The sequence below is a fragment of the Camarhynchus parvulus genome, chromosome 4A, assembly GCF_901933205.1.
Source record: "Camarhynchus parvulus chromosome 4A, STF_HiC, whole genome shotgun sequence".
Taxonomy (NCBI): domain Eukaryota; kingdom Metazoa; phylum Chordata; class Aves; order Passeriformes; family Thraupidae; genus Camarhynchus; species Camarhynchus parvulus.
In genome coordinates this window covers 5,959,119-5,976,626 of record NC_044600.1, presented here as the reverse complement: position 1 = coordinate 5,976,626, position 17,508 = coordinate 5,959,119, and the positions used below count along the sequence as shown (strand labels likewise).

Here is a 17,508-nt window from a genome sequence, read left to right as displayed (position 1 = left end):
CGGAGGAATGAGTGAGGGGGAGATGGAAGGAGGCAGCTGGAGCCGGCGCCGGGACTGCTGCTGCTCCTGTGAGCTCCATGGCTGCTGGGGCCATGGCAGGGCTGTGCCAGTGCCACCACACTGCTGCCAGTCCAGGGCCCTGGTGCTGCTCAGGTCTGCTGGATGCTGGCTGCTGGCAGTGCCTCATGCCATCCTCCCCAGGCAGGTACACCTGACATGGTTATGCCGTGGCCTTCCTGCTTTCTGGGCTTGCCTTGTCTCCCTTATCCTCATGCTTTGGGGCCCCACACCCTGCCCTGGCCTGCCCTGACACGTGGCACTGGACACAGCTGCCACAGCCGCCAGCTGCTGGGGGTTGGGTACAGACGTGTCACATCCTGAGCAGAACCATTGTGCTCTGGCTCATGTTCCTCCTGCAGGTCCTGTCAGAGTGGAGCTGGCACTAGCCCGAGATGGGCAGTGGGCAGGAGCGATGCCACTGGAGAGCCTGATGCCAGTCCAGGGTGGGTGACAGCCACCAAGGGTCCTTGGGAGCAGGGCTGAGCCCAGGCATCACTGTGGATCTGCCCGCCCTTGCCCCTTCTGAATCGCTGACACAAATCACCAGTTTGTGGGGGGTTCTTACGTGCCTGCAGGAAGAACCCTGGCCCGAGGGGCTGCGAGTGGGGGGCTGGCACAAATGTTTGTGACTTGACCTTTTATTGTATTTGTGAACAAATGATGTTTGCAGAAGGCAGATAAGGAGTTGTGAATAGCTGGAGTGAAGGGCTCAGATATATTTGATGTCTGGGGGGGTTCCCCTGTGTTGTTTGCCCCGCTGGGATCCCACCAGCAGGCTGACCCTGCTCTGCTGTGCCCGTGGTGAGGCCAGCAGCACCTGAGCACCCAGGGATGGCACCACGGCTGGGTACACCTTGTGCCTGCAGAGGAGAGCACCAGGAGCTGCCAGCCAGCTCGGGCAGGACCCGAGTGACAATCTGAACCATCCAGGGTTTGGGTTTCTAACGTCCTACACGTGCCTTTGACAGCCCAAATCCCCCTTCTCCCGCTCTGGCGTGTCGGTCATCCCTCGCCCCTTCCCACTGCCTGGGAATGGGAGCAGCTCGGGTGCGTTCCAGGCAGGAAGGAAAGCCTGGAGCTGTTTAAAACTCGCAATCTTCAGGGAATTTCAATCGCGTCCAAGCCCGTTCCCAACCAACTGAATAACGGTGCAGGGTTTGAATGCTGGCCCGCCTCCGCCGCTGCCGGCCGCTCCTCCCTCCGCGCCGCCCGCACCGGGCTCTGCCGGCTCCGCCGCCGCCGCGCTGCCATGGGGGTGCCGCGGGGGGCTCTCCCCGCTGCCAGGGGCACCCCCGCGCTCTAGGGGGGTCTGCCGGGCCCCTCGGCACATCATGCCATTGCTGGACTTCTTCTGGGCTTGCTTCAAAAGAGCCAAGGTAGGGGAGCACGGTGTCCGTCGCTGACACGCTCCGCTTTGCGAAGCCTCTGCAAGGGGCGCTGGGGACGCGTCCCCGGCGGTGTCGGCGGCTGCTCCGGGGCTGTCGTGCCCGCAAGAGGGTTTAATTTTGGCTGGTCCCTGTGCCCTGAGCTCGCCCGCTGCCCTTTTCTGGGTCACCGTGTCCCGGCAGCGGCAGCCCTGGGTGAGCAGGGGGACTCTGTATGTCTGTCTGTCTCTGTGTGTCTGTCTGTCTGTGTTTTTGTGTGCGTGTGCCCACCCTCAGCCCCCCGAGGTGGTCAGCCCATGCCAGGACGGTCCTGCCGTGCCTGCCTGTGTGGTGTGGCCGGGCTGGGACATCCTTCCCAACCCGGAGGCTCAGGTCACCCGTGGCGTGGCTGTGGGACCGTGGCCAACCTGGAGGGTCAGGGCAGCTCTGAGCAGGATGACAAAGGAGCAGCAAGGCCAAGGGCTCCCAGCTTTTCATTTCCTGCAGCAGCAGTTCTCATGGCGTGACATCTGAGATTTTTCTTTAGGGTTTAATTCTTCATCTGTCACCTTAATAACAAACACCTCTTCCTGCCTCCTCCTGATCGCTGTTGGTTTATTCTGTCCCAGCCTATGCAGTGTGGTGGGAGGTGAGCTGGGGAGATTGTGGAGTTACATTTAGTGTGAATTTTGGGAGTTGCAGATTGGGAAAAGTGTTAAAATCCCTTTTCAGACAGTGCTGTACACCGGGCTGTGCTGGGTGAGTGGATCTGCTGTGGTGAAATGGATGTGGAATGCACGCTGTCCCCCCGGGCTTTCAGTGTGCAATGCTTAAAATAGTTGAGTCTAAAAATGACATTTGTGAAATTCATTGGTAATATTAGTGGCTGTCTTGTCCCTGCTGTCTCGTCCCTGCTGTCTCTGGAGAGCTTAGCTGTCCTCATTAACCCTGTTTGTCCCTGTGTGCTGCCTCTTGGCATTGCCATCATCCTGGTGGTGGCAGGGACAGGGACACTGGGTCCTGCATGGCCACAGGCACAGCTGCAGCTTGGGATGGCTCCAGCCTGGCCTGCACAGACTCTGGTGCCCATGGGTTTCATCCTCCTTGGAAGCACCCAGCAGTCCCCTGCCTTCAGCCCATGCCTTTGGCCCAATGTAGGGTCTGGTGGCCCAGCTGGCCAGGGCACCACCCTCCTGGTTGCCTTCAGTGGCTTCCTGTAGGGTTGAGCCTTCTGCCTCAGCCTGGACCCGCTCTCCTCGCCATGCCAGCGCTGCTCAGCTGCTCACCACCAACAGGCGAGAAATTCTCACCTTCCTTGCTGAGGAATTTCTTGAACAGGGAGAAACGTGCTGGGCTCTGTCTGTGGGATTAAAGCTTTCCAGGCTAAATGAGGTGGATCTGTGGCTGGTGGAAGATTTCACGGGAAAGGGAAGGTGTGGGAACAGATTAGGCAATGCCAAAGGATCCAGAGGAGCTGGGTGACCTCCCCTGTGGACAGGGGCACGCTGTGAGATCCAGCGATGGCTCCAGCCCTTGTGATGGCCCCCCTCGGGCAGGCAGGGCTGGGGAAGCACAGCAGCAGGGACATGGTTAAGCCTGGCTTTCCTGGGCCAGGCTCAGCCCTGCTGCCCCGGCAGGAAGAGGGGTTCTGAGGTCCGTGGGAAAGCCGGGCTCGTCCCGCAGCACATTCCTGCAGTGATCTCGTGGGGCAGCAGCACTGGAGGGGCTCAGTCTGCACCCAGACAGGGACTGGGCACCCTCCTGGGCTCTGGGCTCACCTTGGGACCAGGAAGGATGACCTTCTGCTGCTCCTCCACTCTGCAAAGTGCTGCTGTGTCCCTAGTGCTGCCCTGCTGCTCTGAATCCCGTTTCTTGTGGCTTCCCTTGGGAGCTGGGCTGGTGGGTGCCAGCTGGGCACAGCATCTTTGCCGGGTGCTCAGGGCCCTTGGGAGTAGCAGTGGTGTTTTACAACCCGTGGGGTGATGCCCTTGGGAGAAGCCTTTGCCAGGGCCCCAAGCATCATTGCTTGCTCCAGCTCTGGGCCAGCACTGCTGGTCTCAGGTCACTTCTGGGCACAGGGGAGGCTGGAGCAGGGACCAAGCCCAGATGTGAGGGGCAGCATTCCACAAATGTGAGAATTAAAATGATTTTTAAAAATTTTTTTTTTTTTTTTTTTCTTTCTTTCTTTCTTTTCACAGAAATTCACCTTGTTAGAAGATAAAAAAGATGCAGGTAAGCTGCAGCAATAATCTTTTGGGCAGGAGTGCCCTTGCTGTTAAACAAGGGCAGGTGAGCAGGGATCATGGGAAGAGGAATGTCCCCTTGCTGGGTTCTTCTGCCAGCAGTGTGATTTTCCCCCCGAAATGTTATTTTCAAGAGAATATATTTGCAAAGGAACCTTGGTTTCTTTGTGCAGCTTTGTGCTCAGCAGATAATGCCACGGGGAGCCCCAGAGCCCTGGCACTGCAGTGCCATGGGCAGGAAGGGCACCCCTGGCTCAGAGACCCCAGTTTTGTGTGCCTGGGGTGTCTCACCCCTGACTGCGGGGCAGGAGGGACTGGCAGTACAGCTGCAGGATCATGCTGGGGGTTGTGCACGGCTGCTGTTGCCCTGCTCAGACCTCTGCCAAGGTGAGGGCACAGGCTGGGGATGGGGCTGCCCTGCCATGAGGGGTCTGTAGGTGCTGGGGAGGCTGGTGGCGGTCTCTGGGAGAAGAGGAGGAGGGGGAGGATGTGTGTGCCAGCAGGACCAGGAAGCAGGGATGGGGATGGGGCTGTGGCAGGGGGGCAGAGGAGCCTTTCCTCATCCCACTGTTGGTGCCTTGGGGGTCTTTGTACAGTGACACCCCCAGAGTCAAACCTCTCCCATCCTATACAGGATGTCCCATGGCTCTGGTGGCCCTGGAATTGGGGGCACCTGGAGCTGGGGTGGCTCTGCTGCTTTGGGCACAGGGCTCAGGACAGGCCCTCTGGATGGCAGCTCTGGTGTCAGAGGTGGGGGCAGTGGGGCTGCCCACACTGCTGGCTGGAGCCCTGGCACCATGGAAAGGGAAACCCACCGTGCAGGGAGCCCATGGGATGTGCCTGGGGATCTCCAGGCAGTTCCCTGCCCAAAGGGTGGTGCACTGAGGGCCTCTTGTTTCCATGCACATAGGAGTGAAGTGAGCTCTGAGTCTGGCTGGTGAGAGCCCAGAGCACAGGAGAGCTCTAGGTAACAAAAGGTGCTTTGTGAGAGAGCCCCAGAGGTATCTTGGGTGGTCTCTGGCCCTTGCACGGGAGAGATTAAGAACATAAAAGTCAAGAGTTAAAGAGCCCTGTGGAAGGGAAGGGGCAGGGAAGGCTCCTATGGATCACACTGTGACTGGGATTTTGGGGCAAAAAATGTTTTTAGGTTTTTTTTCTCTTGGTTAAAACTGCCTGTAGAATCCAGGTTTCTCCTGATGAAGGCTCAGTGACACTCACATGACCCCAGCTGACACCTGCCTGTCACATGTCCCTGTCCCAGCTCTGGCTGCTGGAGGAATGCTGGGTGGCCATGGGCTCTGGGGGCAGGAGGAGCAGGAGCCTCATGTCCTGAGCATCTGCAGAGTTTCTCACTGTGGGATTTGTCACCTGTGACTCGATGTGATGATGGGGCCATAGCAGCTCCTGGTGTCACTGTGACTGCAGCAGCACAGTGCCTGGGGCAGGCTGGACTTCTCCTTTTCCCATGGATTACGCTGGACAGGAGCCGACCTGCAGGGGGGTTGTGCCCTCCACTGCGAAGGGACCAGGTCCTGCTGTCCTCTTCACTCGTTGTCCCCAGAAGATGCTCAAACAAAGAGGGCATTAAGGCTGTGGGTTTGGGGGCACCATTCCCTTCCCTTATGATGATTTTCAGTCACTTTGGATGGGTGACACGAGGACTTCAGCTCCTGACACAGTGGCACAAGGCAGGGTGGAGATGGTTCTGCTTTATCCCAGCAGCTCTTGGCAAAGTGTCTCTTCCATCAATTCCCAGAGCTTGCCTCTGACTTTCCCCCTTCAGCACTGCTGCTCTCCCAGCACACCTGGCAGACTCCCTGAGCTGCTTTCCAGGCATGGACAGACCCATTCCCAGCCCCCTGTTTGGAGCTGTGGTTGTGCTGCCACAGCCCCTTCCCTGAACATTGCTGGATAAGGTCATTAAAATACCTGGGTATGCCATGGCAGCTCCTGCAGTGATGGTGGAAAACAACTTGGATTTCGTCTGCCTTCTTGGAGGTGATGTTCCAGCCGTGGAGCACGTGGGCACTGCTGTGTCCCTGCTCTCCCTCCTGCTGCCCTGCCCCACATCAAAGCCCTCCCTGGCCCACCCTGCAGCCCCCTTGGCTGCATGGACACAGAGCCCCTGCACAGCCCCAGACTGAACCACTGGAACAATCCCAGCTGGGTCAGGTTTCCATGGATTTCCTAACCCTCTGTTTCCTCTCCAGCATTCACTTCCCATGTATTGTTCTGGACTGAGCAAGAAAGGAAAAGCTTGAAGAAAGGAAAGGCTCACAACCTGGCCATGCACCTGAAAACTGCATCCTCAGAATAAATTCCTACCAACAGCAGCATCAGGCCCCTCCAAAAGGGATTGGGAGGTGCCCTGCCCGTGTCACAGAGCAGTGGCTCCTCTTGCTGCTCAAGGACAGGGACAGAGCTGGTGGCTCCTCTCAGCACAGACAGACAGTGGTGTCACAGTGGTGACATTGCAGCATTTCAGGGTGGGCTCCTGTGGCTGGCTGTGGTGAACTAACAGGGAAAAGCAGCACAAGGGACTTGGCTGAACTTTTGCCCCTGCATGAAATAATAAGGTTGTATTTACTCAGCATCTGGATCACCGAAAATAACCTGCTAAATTTAGCTGTTGTTGATGTGTTGTCACAGCTGAGCTGTTCTTCTCTCCTTGCACAAAAATCTCCTGCACTGGCTTGTTGGGTTTGTGGCCTAAGCACGAGGCCCTCGTTCCTCACCTGACCTGAGCCCATGACTGTGGTTCCCTGGGTTTGGGGGGAGAAGCAGAGACTGGGATCTGGTTTTGTTGTTGTCTGAATGTGTTGGAAGGGAGAGGGGCTGGGGGCTGGCAGGTCCTGGGGTCTGTGGGTGTGCAGGGGCTGCTGCTCGTGGCACTGGGGCCATGTTCTGGCTGTGGCATCAGAGCCAGGGAGATCAGAGGGGACCCATGGAGTGAGTGGGATGCTGGATGGGGCAGCAGGGACCCGTTCTGGAACTCCTCGAGAAACTGCTGCTCTTACATGGTGGAAAAGGCAGTCATGGGGCTGGGCGTGGGTCAGAGCGCTGGGAAGTAGAAAAGCTGAACCGAATGTGATTATTTGTGGTTTTGGTGGGACATGTGATGAGGGGATTCTGTGCTGCTCCTTCCTCTTCCTCATCCCTGCCCTCCTGGGGTCAGGCTTGGCTGGTGAATCACCAGTTCTCATTCTTGTGTCCCTCTGCCTGTAGAATTAGTGTAGCTCTGACCCCCTGATGACTGCTGCAGTGACAGAGACCCCTCCCCCAGCTCAGCTCCTTCCTTCTGGGCTTTAATTCCAGGGCTGGAAGTTTTCCCATTTCCTGTAGCTAACAAAATACAGATTCCCCCCTCTGGACAGCAGGATCCGCTCACAGGTTGGGGGATTTTCTTTGAAGGCCAGAAAGGAAGAGTCTGGGTTAGAGAGAAGGTTTTTCTGTGTTGGTGAGTTTCAGAGCACGTGGGAAGTGCAGGGAATGAGCTGGGAAAAGGTTCCTTTAGCCACCTCGTGCCCGGAGTGTCGCCAAATTTTTCCCATGGCAGCAAGGAGTGACTGAGACTGACTGGAAAGTAACTGCAGGCAGGAAAGAACATTTCTATCTGCATCCTCGGCTGGTTTGCATGAGACTGAAAGGAGCAAGAGGGAAGTTCCGAGTGTGGTCATTTCCCTGAAATTACCACGAGAAAATACACTGAAAACTGGTGGAAAGGTTTGCCTGGGCAATGGTTTTTCTTTGGTCAGAACTTCGACATGCAAACTGCCTTAACATGCACAGGAAGGTAATCATGTGCCTGAAATAGCCCCTCAGTCCTTCTGGGCAAAGCTGGTGCACAGGGAGCAGGCATGGGGCTGTGGGAGCCTCCTGGGGCTGTGTGATGCTCACGGGAGTTTGTTTTCAAAGCCCGAGAGGTCAGATGGGGAAAAAGCAATGTGAGGTGTTGGCAGGCCAGTCTGATCACGTTAATTCCTTCCCTTCTTAATGAAGAACCCCTGAGCCCTGCCAGGCGCGTCCGCAGGGCTTTGAAACATCCGCCCGCCCCCGGGAGCGGAGGCGGCAGCGGAGTGGGGGTGACTCAGTTTTCGGGGGGTGCAGGTGGAACACGTGGCTCAGCATCACCTTCACCTGGGGCCCTGGATGCCCGAGCCTGGGGGACGGGGCTGAGCCGGATCCCAGGTCCCGGGGATGCTGCGGGACCCACCGGGGCGAGCTCTTTCCTCGGCCGGAGGCGCTGCCGGGGGGGCTCCGCCGGGGCCGCGGGGAACGGGCGGAAGGGGAGCGGGCGTTCCCCGGGAGCGGCCCCGGTCCCGTGCCCGCATCCCCGCGGGGGAGGAGCCGCAGCTCCCGCCCGTCCCGCCGGAGCAGCGATGGGTCGCCGGGACGGGGCCGGGGTCGCGGCTCCGCGCCGGGGCTCCGGGCGCTCCCTGGGGCTGCGGCTCCGCCGCGCCGCGGCCGCGGCTCCGTGCGGGGGAAAGCGGCGCGGGCGGGCAGGTGAGTGCGGGGCCGGGGCTGCGGAGCCGGTGCGGGGCTGCGATCAGCCCAGTGCGGGGGTCAGCCCGGTGCGGGGCTGCGGGGGCCAGCCCGGGACTGCGATCAGCCCAGTGCGGGGCAGCGGCGGCAGCGGGAACGTCGCGTTCGGTGCGCGGCGGGCGAGGGACGGGGCTGGCGCAGGGTGGGCTCCGTGCGGGTCAGTGCGGTGGGCGCAAAGGGCAGAGCACAGACAAGGGATGCCTGTGAGGGACGCGGGCTCTGCTTTCCGTCCAAACCCGATTTTGGTGGTGTTCTGGGCCGTGCCCCGCTGTCTGTCGTGTCTGAGTGATGCCGGTCACAAAGCCGAGGCGGGGATTGCTCTGAGCCGACTGGTAAAGCAAATGTTCCTCCCGAGGGTCGGTCAGGTGAAAAGGACTTCCACTTTTCTTCAAAGAAAGAGCTTTATTTTGTATTTGATAACGTTTTAATGATGCTTGTAACAGTCATCTTGTCGAGGGTGTGAAAATGCTTAAGGAGTTTTTGTTCATTTGGAACTCCGGTGCTAAAACTGGTTTGATGTGGCTTGTAAAGATGCCTGTGATAACAGGGTGTGGGTAATGATCTTGAAAGCCATTTATTTTGGGTTGTGTGAAGGAGAAACTGCTGCTGCCTGGTTTCTCCATCGGCTGTGATGCTTAGTGAACAATTCCACCTCACACCTGGAGACTCATTCTTTCTGCTGATAAATGATCCCTTCAGGAATGGCCCAAAACACTCTGGGTGGACAGGGGTTATTCCTCAGGGATGAGAAGATAAGCTTAATTTGTCGAAGGCAAAGGGGAAGTCGAGTTCTCTAAAGATCTCCCACTTCCAGACCCCGTGCCAGTGACATTGCCTGGCTCAGAGCTGGCACATGTGGCAAGTTGTAGCCAGGGGCTGTTTGCCCCATGGATCAGGGGGACAGGATCTCCTGCAGGGGCCAGGAGATTGTTCTGGGATCATCCACATGAGAGCAGGGAGCACAGATCCTCTCTGGGGTCTCCTGGAGGGTCTGTGGTTGCTCCCAGGAACCAGCCCTGCCAGGAAGATTTTCACAGGATTGCTCAGCATCCTGTCTCTTTTTACCTGTGCTGGTAACCCTGTGCATGCTTCCAAGGATGGACCAGAATGGAAACCCACATTCTTAGACTTGCAAAGCACTGCCCTTATCTTTGGGACCACAGCCCACTTGCCTTGCCATGTGTCCCCCGGGCAGCCCTGCAGCCCCTTGTGCCCCTTGGTGGGCCTGTCTGGAGGCAGGAGCAGCAGCAGCAGCAATCCCCTCACCCCTGATGTGGTGAGAGGAAGCTCTGACTCGGGTGGGTGAGGCAGGAACAGTTGGATAATGGAGCTGGTTGCTCATCTCTTGCCAGCGTTTTGCCTTCCAGGATCTGGGGGCTTTCTGCTCTGCTCCAGCAGTGGCCACATAATCCGGATTCCTCGGATAAATTCCTGCTGTTTCTCCCAGATCTGTGGCTGCTGTTTTAATTGCCTGGAGCTCCAAGGCAGACACAGGACCCTTGTTGCACAAACCCAGCTCCATGAATGATGCTGTTGTGTGTGTCTCTGAGCTTCTCTTTTCCTCCCTCTCGCCCTCCTCCTTTGGAAGCTGGGGAATTCGGCGCTGCTGAGATCCTGCCTGCTGTGTTCATGCAGCTGGCAGCACAGCTCCAGCTGCCATTTCGGGTGTGCCAGGCAACCTCTTTCCCCTCATTTCCCTCTCATGAAGGACATTGGAGCCATCCTCCTCCTCTTGGCTGGTTTGCTCCCTTCCTGCTGGTGTGAGGCCAGCACTGAAACATCCCTGTGGTCCTGGAAGCTCCAGGTGGATGGGCAAAGGTGGTTTATGGCCTCTCTGTGCTGCAGATTCACTGTTTTCAGGGGTTTTAGGGTTGCCCTGTGGGCCTGGGGCTCCTTGTGGGATTTGCTGGGTATCCTGTGGTTGGAAAGGCTGCAGTGGCAGCGCCTGGGTGATGCTTTTAGGGCTGGGTATTGGGAAAAGCCAACAAGTGTTCTGCACTAGGGCAGCTGGACAGACATAAATGGGGCATCCCAAGGTGGGCAGGGATGCCAGTATAGGCTGGGCCAGCTCTGCCAGGGGGTGGCACCATTCATGAGAAAATAACACCAGTTACTCCATTCTCCATCTGCAGCAGTGGAAAAACAGGAGCCATGGATAATGCATTAGCAGGGCAGGAGTCCCCTGGCAGCTGAGTGTGACACACATGCCCCAGACCCCATCACCTATGGGTGCCTTTCGAGGCTCTGTTTGTATTTATATGCCTGAAAGAAAACTGTAACCTTTTTTCCCCCCTTAGTTTATTTGAGTTGTTGGAAAAAGCAGCAGTGAAAAGGCCGTGGTGTGCTGGAGCAGGCTGTGTCCGGGGGTGCCTGGGTTCCCCTTCTGCGGGGGGTTCCCAGCTGGAGCAAATGTGTTTTTCCCTTGGATTCTGAGTGGTTTTTTGGCCCTTCCCGCCGTTTCCTTGCTGTGACTCTTCCGGGGGTTTCAGGAGCCGGGGGTAGCAGAGGGATCCGTGTCCCTCGGGGTGTGGGGGGGTCGCGCTTTGGCACCCCCGAGCCCCGCCTGGGAGCGGCTGCCCCCGCCGCCCCCGCCGCCGCTTTCCAGCTCAGCGTCTCCGCGAGATTTCCTGCTCTTGCCTCCACACCCTCCCTTGTTCCTGCTTCATGCAAAGAACGAGCGGGAAAATGCCCGAAACCTCCGAGCCCGGCGCTTTTCCAGTGGCCGTCACCGTGCTGGGACCACCCGGGTGAAACAACCATCCCGGCTGTCCCGGGTGCTGGCTTTGGGGGTCAGCATGCCAAGACTCTGTGCCCGAAGTGTTTCCAGAGGCTTTGCTCGCCCTCTGTCCCTTTTTGTCCCCTCCCCATGAGCCGGGGAGCCAGATTCTGGCAGGGTTGGGACTTGTGGGGGTCAAGGCTCGGCTGGGTCCTGACACCCGGATCCCCCTGACCCCTCGTCTGCCCGCGGGTTCTCACAGCCTAAATGACCTCCCAGTGATCCCCCCAGATCAACAGCTTGTCCCCGCGCTGGGGCTGACCCCGCGGGGCACCGGCTGCCTGCTGTCACCCCCTGCCACCCCCTGGCCGCCCCTCGGGTCCAGCTGGCGAGGGGCTCTCACGCACAAAGCTGCGGGAGGAGTTTGCAGCCAACAAGAGGCGCATTGAGCAGCCTGTGCTGAGTCCCTTCCCTCCGCGGGGAGAGCCAGGGCAGGGGGGGCTGCGGCAGGGCAGAGGTTGGTGGGAGGAGAGTCAGGAGCTTGGGAAGGAAGGAAGGAGATGTGCCTCTCAGGCTATGAAAACAATGGGGAAAAATCCTGTTTTTTAACTTGATTCTCCCGTGTTGGGAGCTTGGGCGTCCCTCCAAGCAGTGATTTCCAGAGGAAAGGTGGTTTATGGCATCCCTGCAATGTACCTACCTGGTCTCTCTCCTGCTTTTCTGGTCATCCCACCCACCCCAGATCACTGCCTGCATCCATCTCACCCTCTGCCTCCTCTTCCTCTCCCTCCATGCTTGGACTGGTGCTTCCTGACCTCCAGCCCTTTCACCTCTCATTACTCACAAAAATTTCATCCTTCAAGTCCATTTTAAGCACCGTTTTTCCCTCTTGCAAATCACCTGTGGCTGTGCATCTCTGGTGTGACAGGAGATGTGGTCCAGAGCCAGGTTGTGAGGTGTGTGTGCCATGAAGAAGGTCCTCCTCACTCTGTGCTGTTGGAAGGGTAATTTTTGGGGACACTAATAACTACAGAACAGTGCAGGGGGATTTTTGGGGACACGAGTCTCTGCGAGCAGCCCCGCTGCTCCTCTCAATGCCTCCCTGTGGCTTCCACCCCAACTGTTCATCTGCTGGCTCTGACCAACAGGGAGAGCTGAGGACAGCCAGGTGTGTCCAGAAATTGTCCTGGGGCTCCTGTTTGTGGGGGGAACAGCCTGAGGGATCCCTGTGTGTGCTCAGCCCTGCGGGGAGGTGGCAGCTGTTGGTGTCCCCATCCTGCAGCCCCACGGGCCAGGCCAGGCCCTGCAGTTGCTGCTGCCAGTCTGGGAGTGGAGGGAGAGGGATGGATGAGCTGGGGGGACACAGGGGCCTGCGGCACTGCGGGACATAGACAGGGCTTGGGGTTCCACTGGGTGCCACGTGTGGCACAGAATCACAGAATGGTTTAGGTGGGAAGGGACCTTAAAGTTCATCTCATTCCCTCCTCCACCATGGAGGGACACCTTCCATTATCCCATTGCTCGTCCAACCTGCCCTTGGATACTTCCAGGGATGGAGCAGCCGCAGCTTCTCCGGGCAACATGTGCCAGGGCCTCCCCACGCTCACAAGGAAGAATTTCACCCCATCTAACCTTCATCTTTTTCAGTGAGAAGCCATTCCCCCTTGTTCTGTCCCTCCATCCCATGTCCCAAGCTCTCCTGAAGCCCCTTTAGGCACTGGCAGGGTCTTTAAGGACTCCCTGGACGCTCCTCCAAGCGCACACCCCCAGCTCTCCCAGCCAGGCTCCCTGGCAGAGGGGTTCCAGGCGGTTCCAGGTTCCATCTCCATGTCCCCCTTCCCCGGCAGCGGCCGATGCGGCACCGGGAGCCCCCGCCGCTCCAGCCCGGGGCTGCGGGCACGGGGCGGTGCCGGGGCCGGCGGGCGGATCCCGGGGCGGGCGGTGCTGGGGATGGGGGCGGGATCCCGGGGATTTGGAGGCGGATCCCAGGCAGTCCCGCCGCACAGCCCCGCACCTGCTTCTCACACCGACAACAGCCGGAGCGCCGGCTGGCACTGCGGGGCCCGGCCACCGGGTCCCCCCTGCGCCCCCCATCTCCTCCAGAGCCCTCCGTCCTCCCCATCCCTCGACAGGTCCCCCGAGAGCGCGGCCCGACGGGGCACAGCCACAAGGTACATGGGGAACCTGCGGCTGGGTGCGGGGGGTCAGTGCAGAGCATGAGGTGGGTTTTGGGGGAAAGCACCCAGCAATCTGCTGTCTTTGGCTGGGCTGTGCTCCGATTGTTGCACAAGCGTGGCAGAATCCCTTCCTGAAATCACTTACAGCTCTGTGTGTGCTGGAGCGAGTCGACAGGAGGTGAGGGAGCGGTACAGTGGCCTCAAGTTGTGCCAGGGGAGGTTTAGTTGGATATTAGGAACAATTTTTTTCTTTGAAAGGACTGTCCAGCCGTGGCACAGGCTGCCCAAGGCAGTGGTGGAGTCACTGTCCCTGGAGGGGTTTAACAGCTGTGTTGCTGTGGCACTTGGGGACATGGGCTAGTGGTGGCTTGGCAGTGCTGGGGGAACACTTGGGCTCGGTGGTCTCAGCAGGTTTTCTAACGCGAATGAGATTCTGCGATTCACCTGTGGCTCCAGCAGCACCGGGATGCCCCAGGTGGGATGTGCGCTCTGGCACTGGTGTCCGTGCCAGGCCGCACTTGGTGCCTGGAGGAGGTGGCTGTGCTGCAGGTGGGGAGGATGAGGAGTTTGGAGCTGGCATGCAGCTCCTGACAGCCTCGTGCAGTAACTGGATCCCCCTCTGTCCTCCCGGGCTGAGTCATGGCCGTGTGTGGGGCGAGAATCTGGGTGAGATTCTGCCTTTGGAGCGGCCGGTTCGGGTTCGGCACGTTCAGTCCGGCTCGGCCGTGCTGGCCCACACATGGCTGGCACGGCTCAGGAGGGATGGGGGTTTGGGCCACCTGCCTTTCCCCAGGGCTCCTCCTCACCTACTCTAGCTGGGATTAGTGCAGGTAGCCTGGTGGCTGGGAAAGCACCGATTTGCCATCTGTCACGGGACTCCAGATCAGGCCCTCCTCTCACTGCAGTGGGGGAGGCTGGGCTCTGGGTCCTGACTTTCAGTGCCATGGGCACGTTTGTGGCAGGTTGGCTCCTTTGGAGCCCTTTGTTGTTGGTAGGGAGGGGTGGGTTAGCTGTGCCTGTGTCATTTGTCACACGGTGACCCAGCAGTGCTCTGGGGAAGCGTGCTGCCAAGGTGAGAGGCTGCTTCCTCAGGGGCTCTTTGATGTGCCGAGCTCAAACACCGGCTCTTTGTGTGTTTGGATTTGTGGTTTGTGTTCTGAAATGCTCTGTGTGCCGAGGGCAGCAGAGCCTCTTCTACTTAAAGACCTTTGTACAGTCCCTGGGTGTTGGAGTGCATATCGTGAATTTTTGGCAGAAATCCACACTCTTTTCCACTTGCATACGTGAACTGTTATCAATGGCTGTGCCTTTTTCTGTTTGCACTCTCACCAAAGCCCAGCTGAGGAGGTGCTGTGCAGCCACCCCTTGCTGCTCTTGGCACGCGTGTGCCAACAGGAGCAGGGGCCACGGATCAGCATCAGTCTCCCTCCAATCTTGCAGGGGAAAAATCAGCTCCCACCCTTATCCTGACAGCATTTTCTGTGTGTGGCAAAACACAAAGTTCCAGCACGGAGCAGGTATCAAAGCTGCTTCTGAGGAGCAGCTCACATTCCTGCCATGTGCTCGCACTTCCTCCAAGAAATCCTTTTCTGATAAAAGACTGAGTGCATAAATCCAGCCGTGCTTCCGTTGAGAATTCCTTGTCTGCATCGCCTGCAGTGCCCAAACCCCAGTGTGTGTTCACAGGACAGGCTGCCAGCGCTTCAGTTTCATAAGAGAACAAAATGTGGTTGTGCCCAAGGGCACGTCAGTACTTCCCTTTGGTTTTGTACTAATTTCAAAAAGATTTGATGGTTCTCAAAGTCAATTGAAGTGAGTGGGGGAACGAAAGGTCGCCCTTTCCCTGAGGGCATGCTGAGGCTGCTGCGTGACTTTGGGCAGAAGGACCAAGCCTGGAAGTTGGCTGGCACTGAAGGGTGCAGGCAGTGCTGAGGGTAAATCACTGCCAGTAGAGAGAAGAACGAAGTCTCCTTCCTTTAAGTGATCACCCCATGAAAAGCCTGAGACAGTTTGCCTGTTGCAGGGGTTTGGGATTTGTCTTTGCCCTCAGTGTGGCTTTGGAAGGCTTTTGCATTTGGTGTCTGTGGGAGTTCAATCCCCAAATTCAGGCAGGGTCTGCAGGGAAGGGAATGCCTTTGGAGTGGTTGCTGTGGCCCTGATGGGGAGCTGGGGGTCCTGTGGTGCGGTGGGACCAGGGGTCAGAGCGTCCCCTAACATGGGCGTCTCCTTTCCTACCCCCAGCCCCATAGCAGAGATGTTGCTCCATCCCTTCTGCCCACTGGATTTGGTGACAAGGATTACCAGAGCCCAGGGATGAAAGCTGAGCTGTTTTTGTGCATGTAAAAAACTTTAGAAGTGGCGTGGGGGCTGTAAAAGCCGAGATGCTGTTGCTCTGCCGCTCTTCCCATCCCACACCATGCCCATGCTGGTCCTGCTGCAGCAGCAATGGGACTCCAAGGCAAGAGGAGCCACGGGGAGGAACAGCTCCCCACACCATGTCACAGGTTTGCTGAGCATGGGAACATCTCCCTGGAACTTGGGGTTTCTTATTTCTCAACTTCCCTTCTTGCACGTGGTGTTCCACCCCTGCTGGGACGTGTGACAGAGGTGTCTGGGGGGTTTAGCCCTGGAGGAAAGCTGTGCTGGAAAGTGGCTGGAGCCTCCAGGGTCTGGAGCAGGCCAGGGCAGAGGAGCTCCTGTGAACCTTTGAGCAGAGCTCTGGAGGGGACTGGCACATTCCAGCGAGGCCGGGGGTCTTGGCAGGTTAATGATTGAGCTGCTCTGGCCCTTTGGCTCCTGCCATTTGCAGAGGCACCTCGGCAACACGGGAACCTTTCTAGGCTGCTGGGGATTTAAAGAGACAGGGTCTGTCCTTACATTTCCAGTAAGAGGATGCTTTTTTGGTGCTCTTCTGGTGATGGCTTCTGGATTTTTATTATCTCTTTGCCTTCTGATTCACTGTGTGTGTTACCTGCATGTCCTGCAGGAGGAGTATTGTTGGTGTGGAGCTGTGCTGCCCATTCCAGGCTCATCACCCTCTCCCTGATGATGCAGGTGTGACCCTGATCCTACAGGATGTGGCTTTTAGTGGGTCCCTATGTGTCCCCTGCCTGTGGGTGCTGTGACACCCACGGGTGGCCGTGTCCCCAGCCTGCTGCTGTCCCCTGCAGCTGCTGGGTTAATCATTGACAGGTCCCTGTGCCACGTGGGCACCGGCCTGGCTGTTTGCAGAACGCTTATCAGCACGGGGCACTTGTCACCCTGTGCCAGTTATGGGCAGAGCAAACGTTAACGGCAGGGCTGGGAACAGCTTCAGCAGCTCAGGACCTTCCCCAGGCTCAGCCACTTCCTATCCCACTGCACATGGAATCCCAGCAGGGCTGCAGAGTCAAAGCCTGGGGGTCTACAGGGCAGACAGGGTGGTGGGGTGGTCAGGATAAGCCCTGGAACATCTGGATTCTGGCATGGTCCTGGGATGAACATCTGGATTACCCTGGGTGCTGCAGCCAAGGCTTGGCCCTGTTGCTTTAGTGAGAGCAGGAGCTGGTGGCTTGTGCTGAACCTGAGGGGTCCTGTGTGTCCCAGCCTGGGTGAGCTGGGGGATTTCCTGCCCTGCAGGTGCAGGGGGAGAGGACAAGAAAGCTGGCATTTAAAGGGAAAAGGAAGAAAAAAGGAAAAGGAGTGAAGAGGACGAGGCTTTGCTGGCAGTGCTGAAGGCTGGGCTGGAGCAGGGCTGCAGGTGGGGTTTGCTCTGTGGGGTTTCAGAGGGTTGGCTGCTGGCCTCTGCTGCTCCTGCTGAAACTGGAACTGGCCCTGGGCAGGGATGTCACAAGGCTGCAGGACAGTGCCCACAGCAGTGACGCAGAGGCCACTTGACCTCATTTCATCAGTGTCATTGGGCAAGAGCAGGATGTCTGAGCCAGGGCTGGTGCTCCAGCTCTGTTTTTCCAGGCAGAGGGTTGGCCCATGGCCTCCGGACACCTTCCTGAGCAAATCCCAGGCTGGCTGTTGCATGGAGAGCCTGCATGAGGCTCCTGGACACACTGGGGGCACACAGGGACTGTGGCTGGGTGAATTCTCCTGGTATGGACTCCTGGGAGCCGTGGTGCTGCTTGCTTGGGAGCAGCAAGGATGTAGGATGCAGCAGTTCTCCCCCAGCTAAAAATAATGGACATACACAAAGTGCAAAATCAGGGAGAAGGCAGAAATTGCTTCTCTTCTCCAGGCAAGTGATCTCTCTCCTGCTGAACCCCGAGCCCTGGCTGCTCTCTGGACAGACATTTGCTTCCCAGCCAAGTGGCAGCTGACCCCACACTTCCCTTTCCCATCCCCACGCCTGGCCTCACACCTCCACAGCTCTGCTGAGAAATTCCCACCCCCAGCAGGCATGGAGGCGTTCTGCAGCA

General features: G+C 58.2%; 1 protein-coding gene across 4 annotated transcripts in view; it reads left to right on the top strand.

Annotated features, from left to right (window-relative positions):
• The first annotated feature begins 1,274 nt into the window (after positions 1–1,274).
• Positions 1,275–17,508, top strand: part of STARD8 (StAR related lipid transfer domain containing 8) — a 39,849-nt gene continuing 23,615 nt past the window's right edge. The window contains exons 1-2 of one of the 4 annotated variants that reach the window (XM_030967797.1): positions 1,275–1,436; positions 3,623–3,656. In XM_030967797.1, the coding sequence (XP_030823657.1) occupies positions 1,392–1,436; positions 3,623–3,656 (79 nt within the window). In that variant the 5' untranslated portion in view covers positions 1,275–1,391. Of the gene's footprint in view, positions 1,437–3,622; positions 3,657–8,125; positions 8,171–12,970; positions 13,097–17,508 lie in introns of those variants that run through there. The other 3 variants (XM_030967802.1, XM_030967803.1, XM_030967801.1) reach the window with 3 other exon arrangements.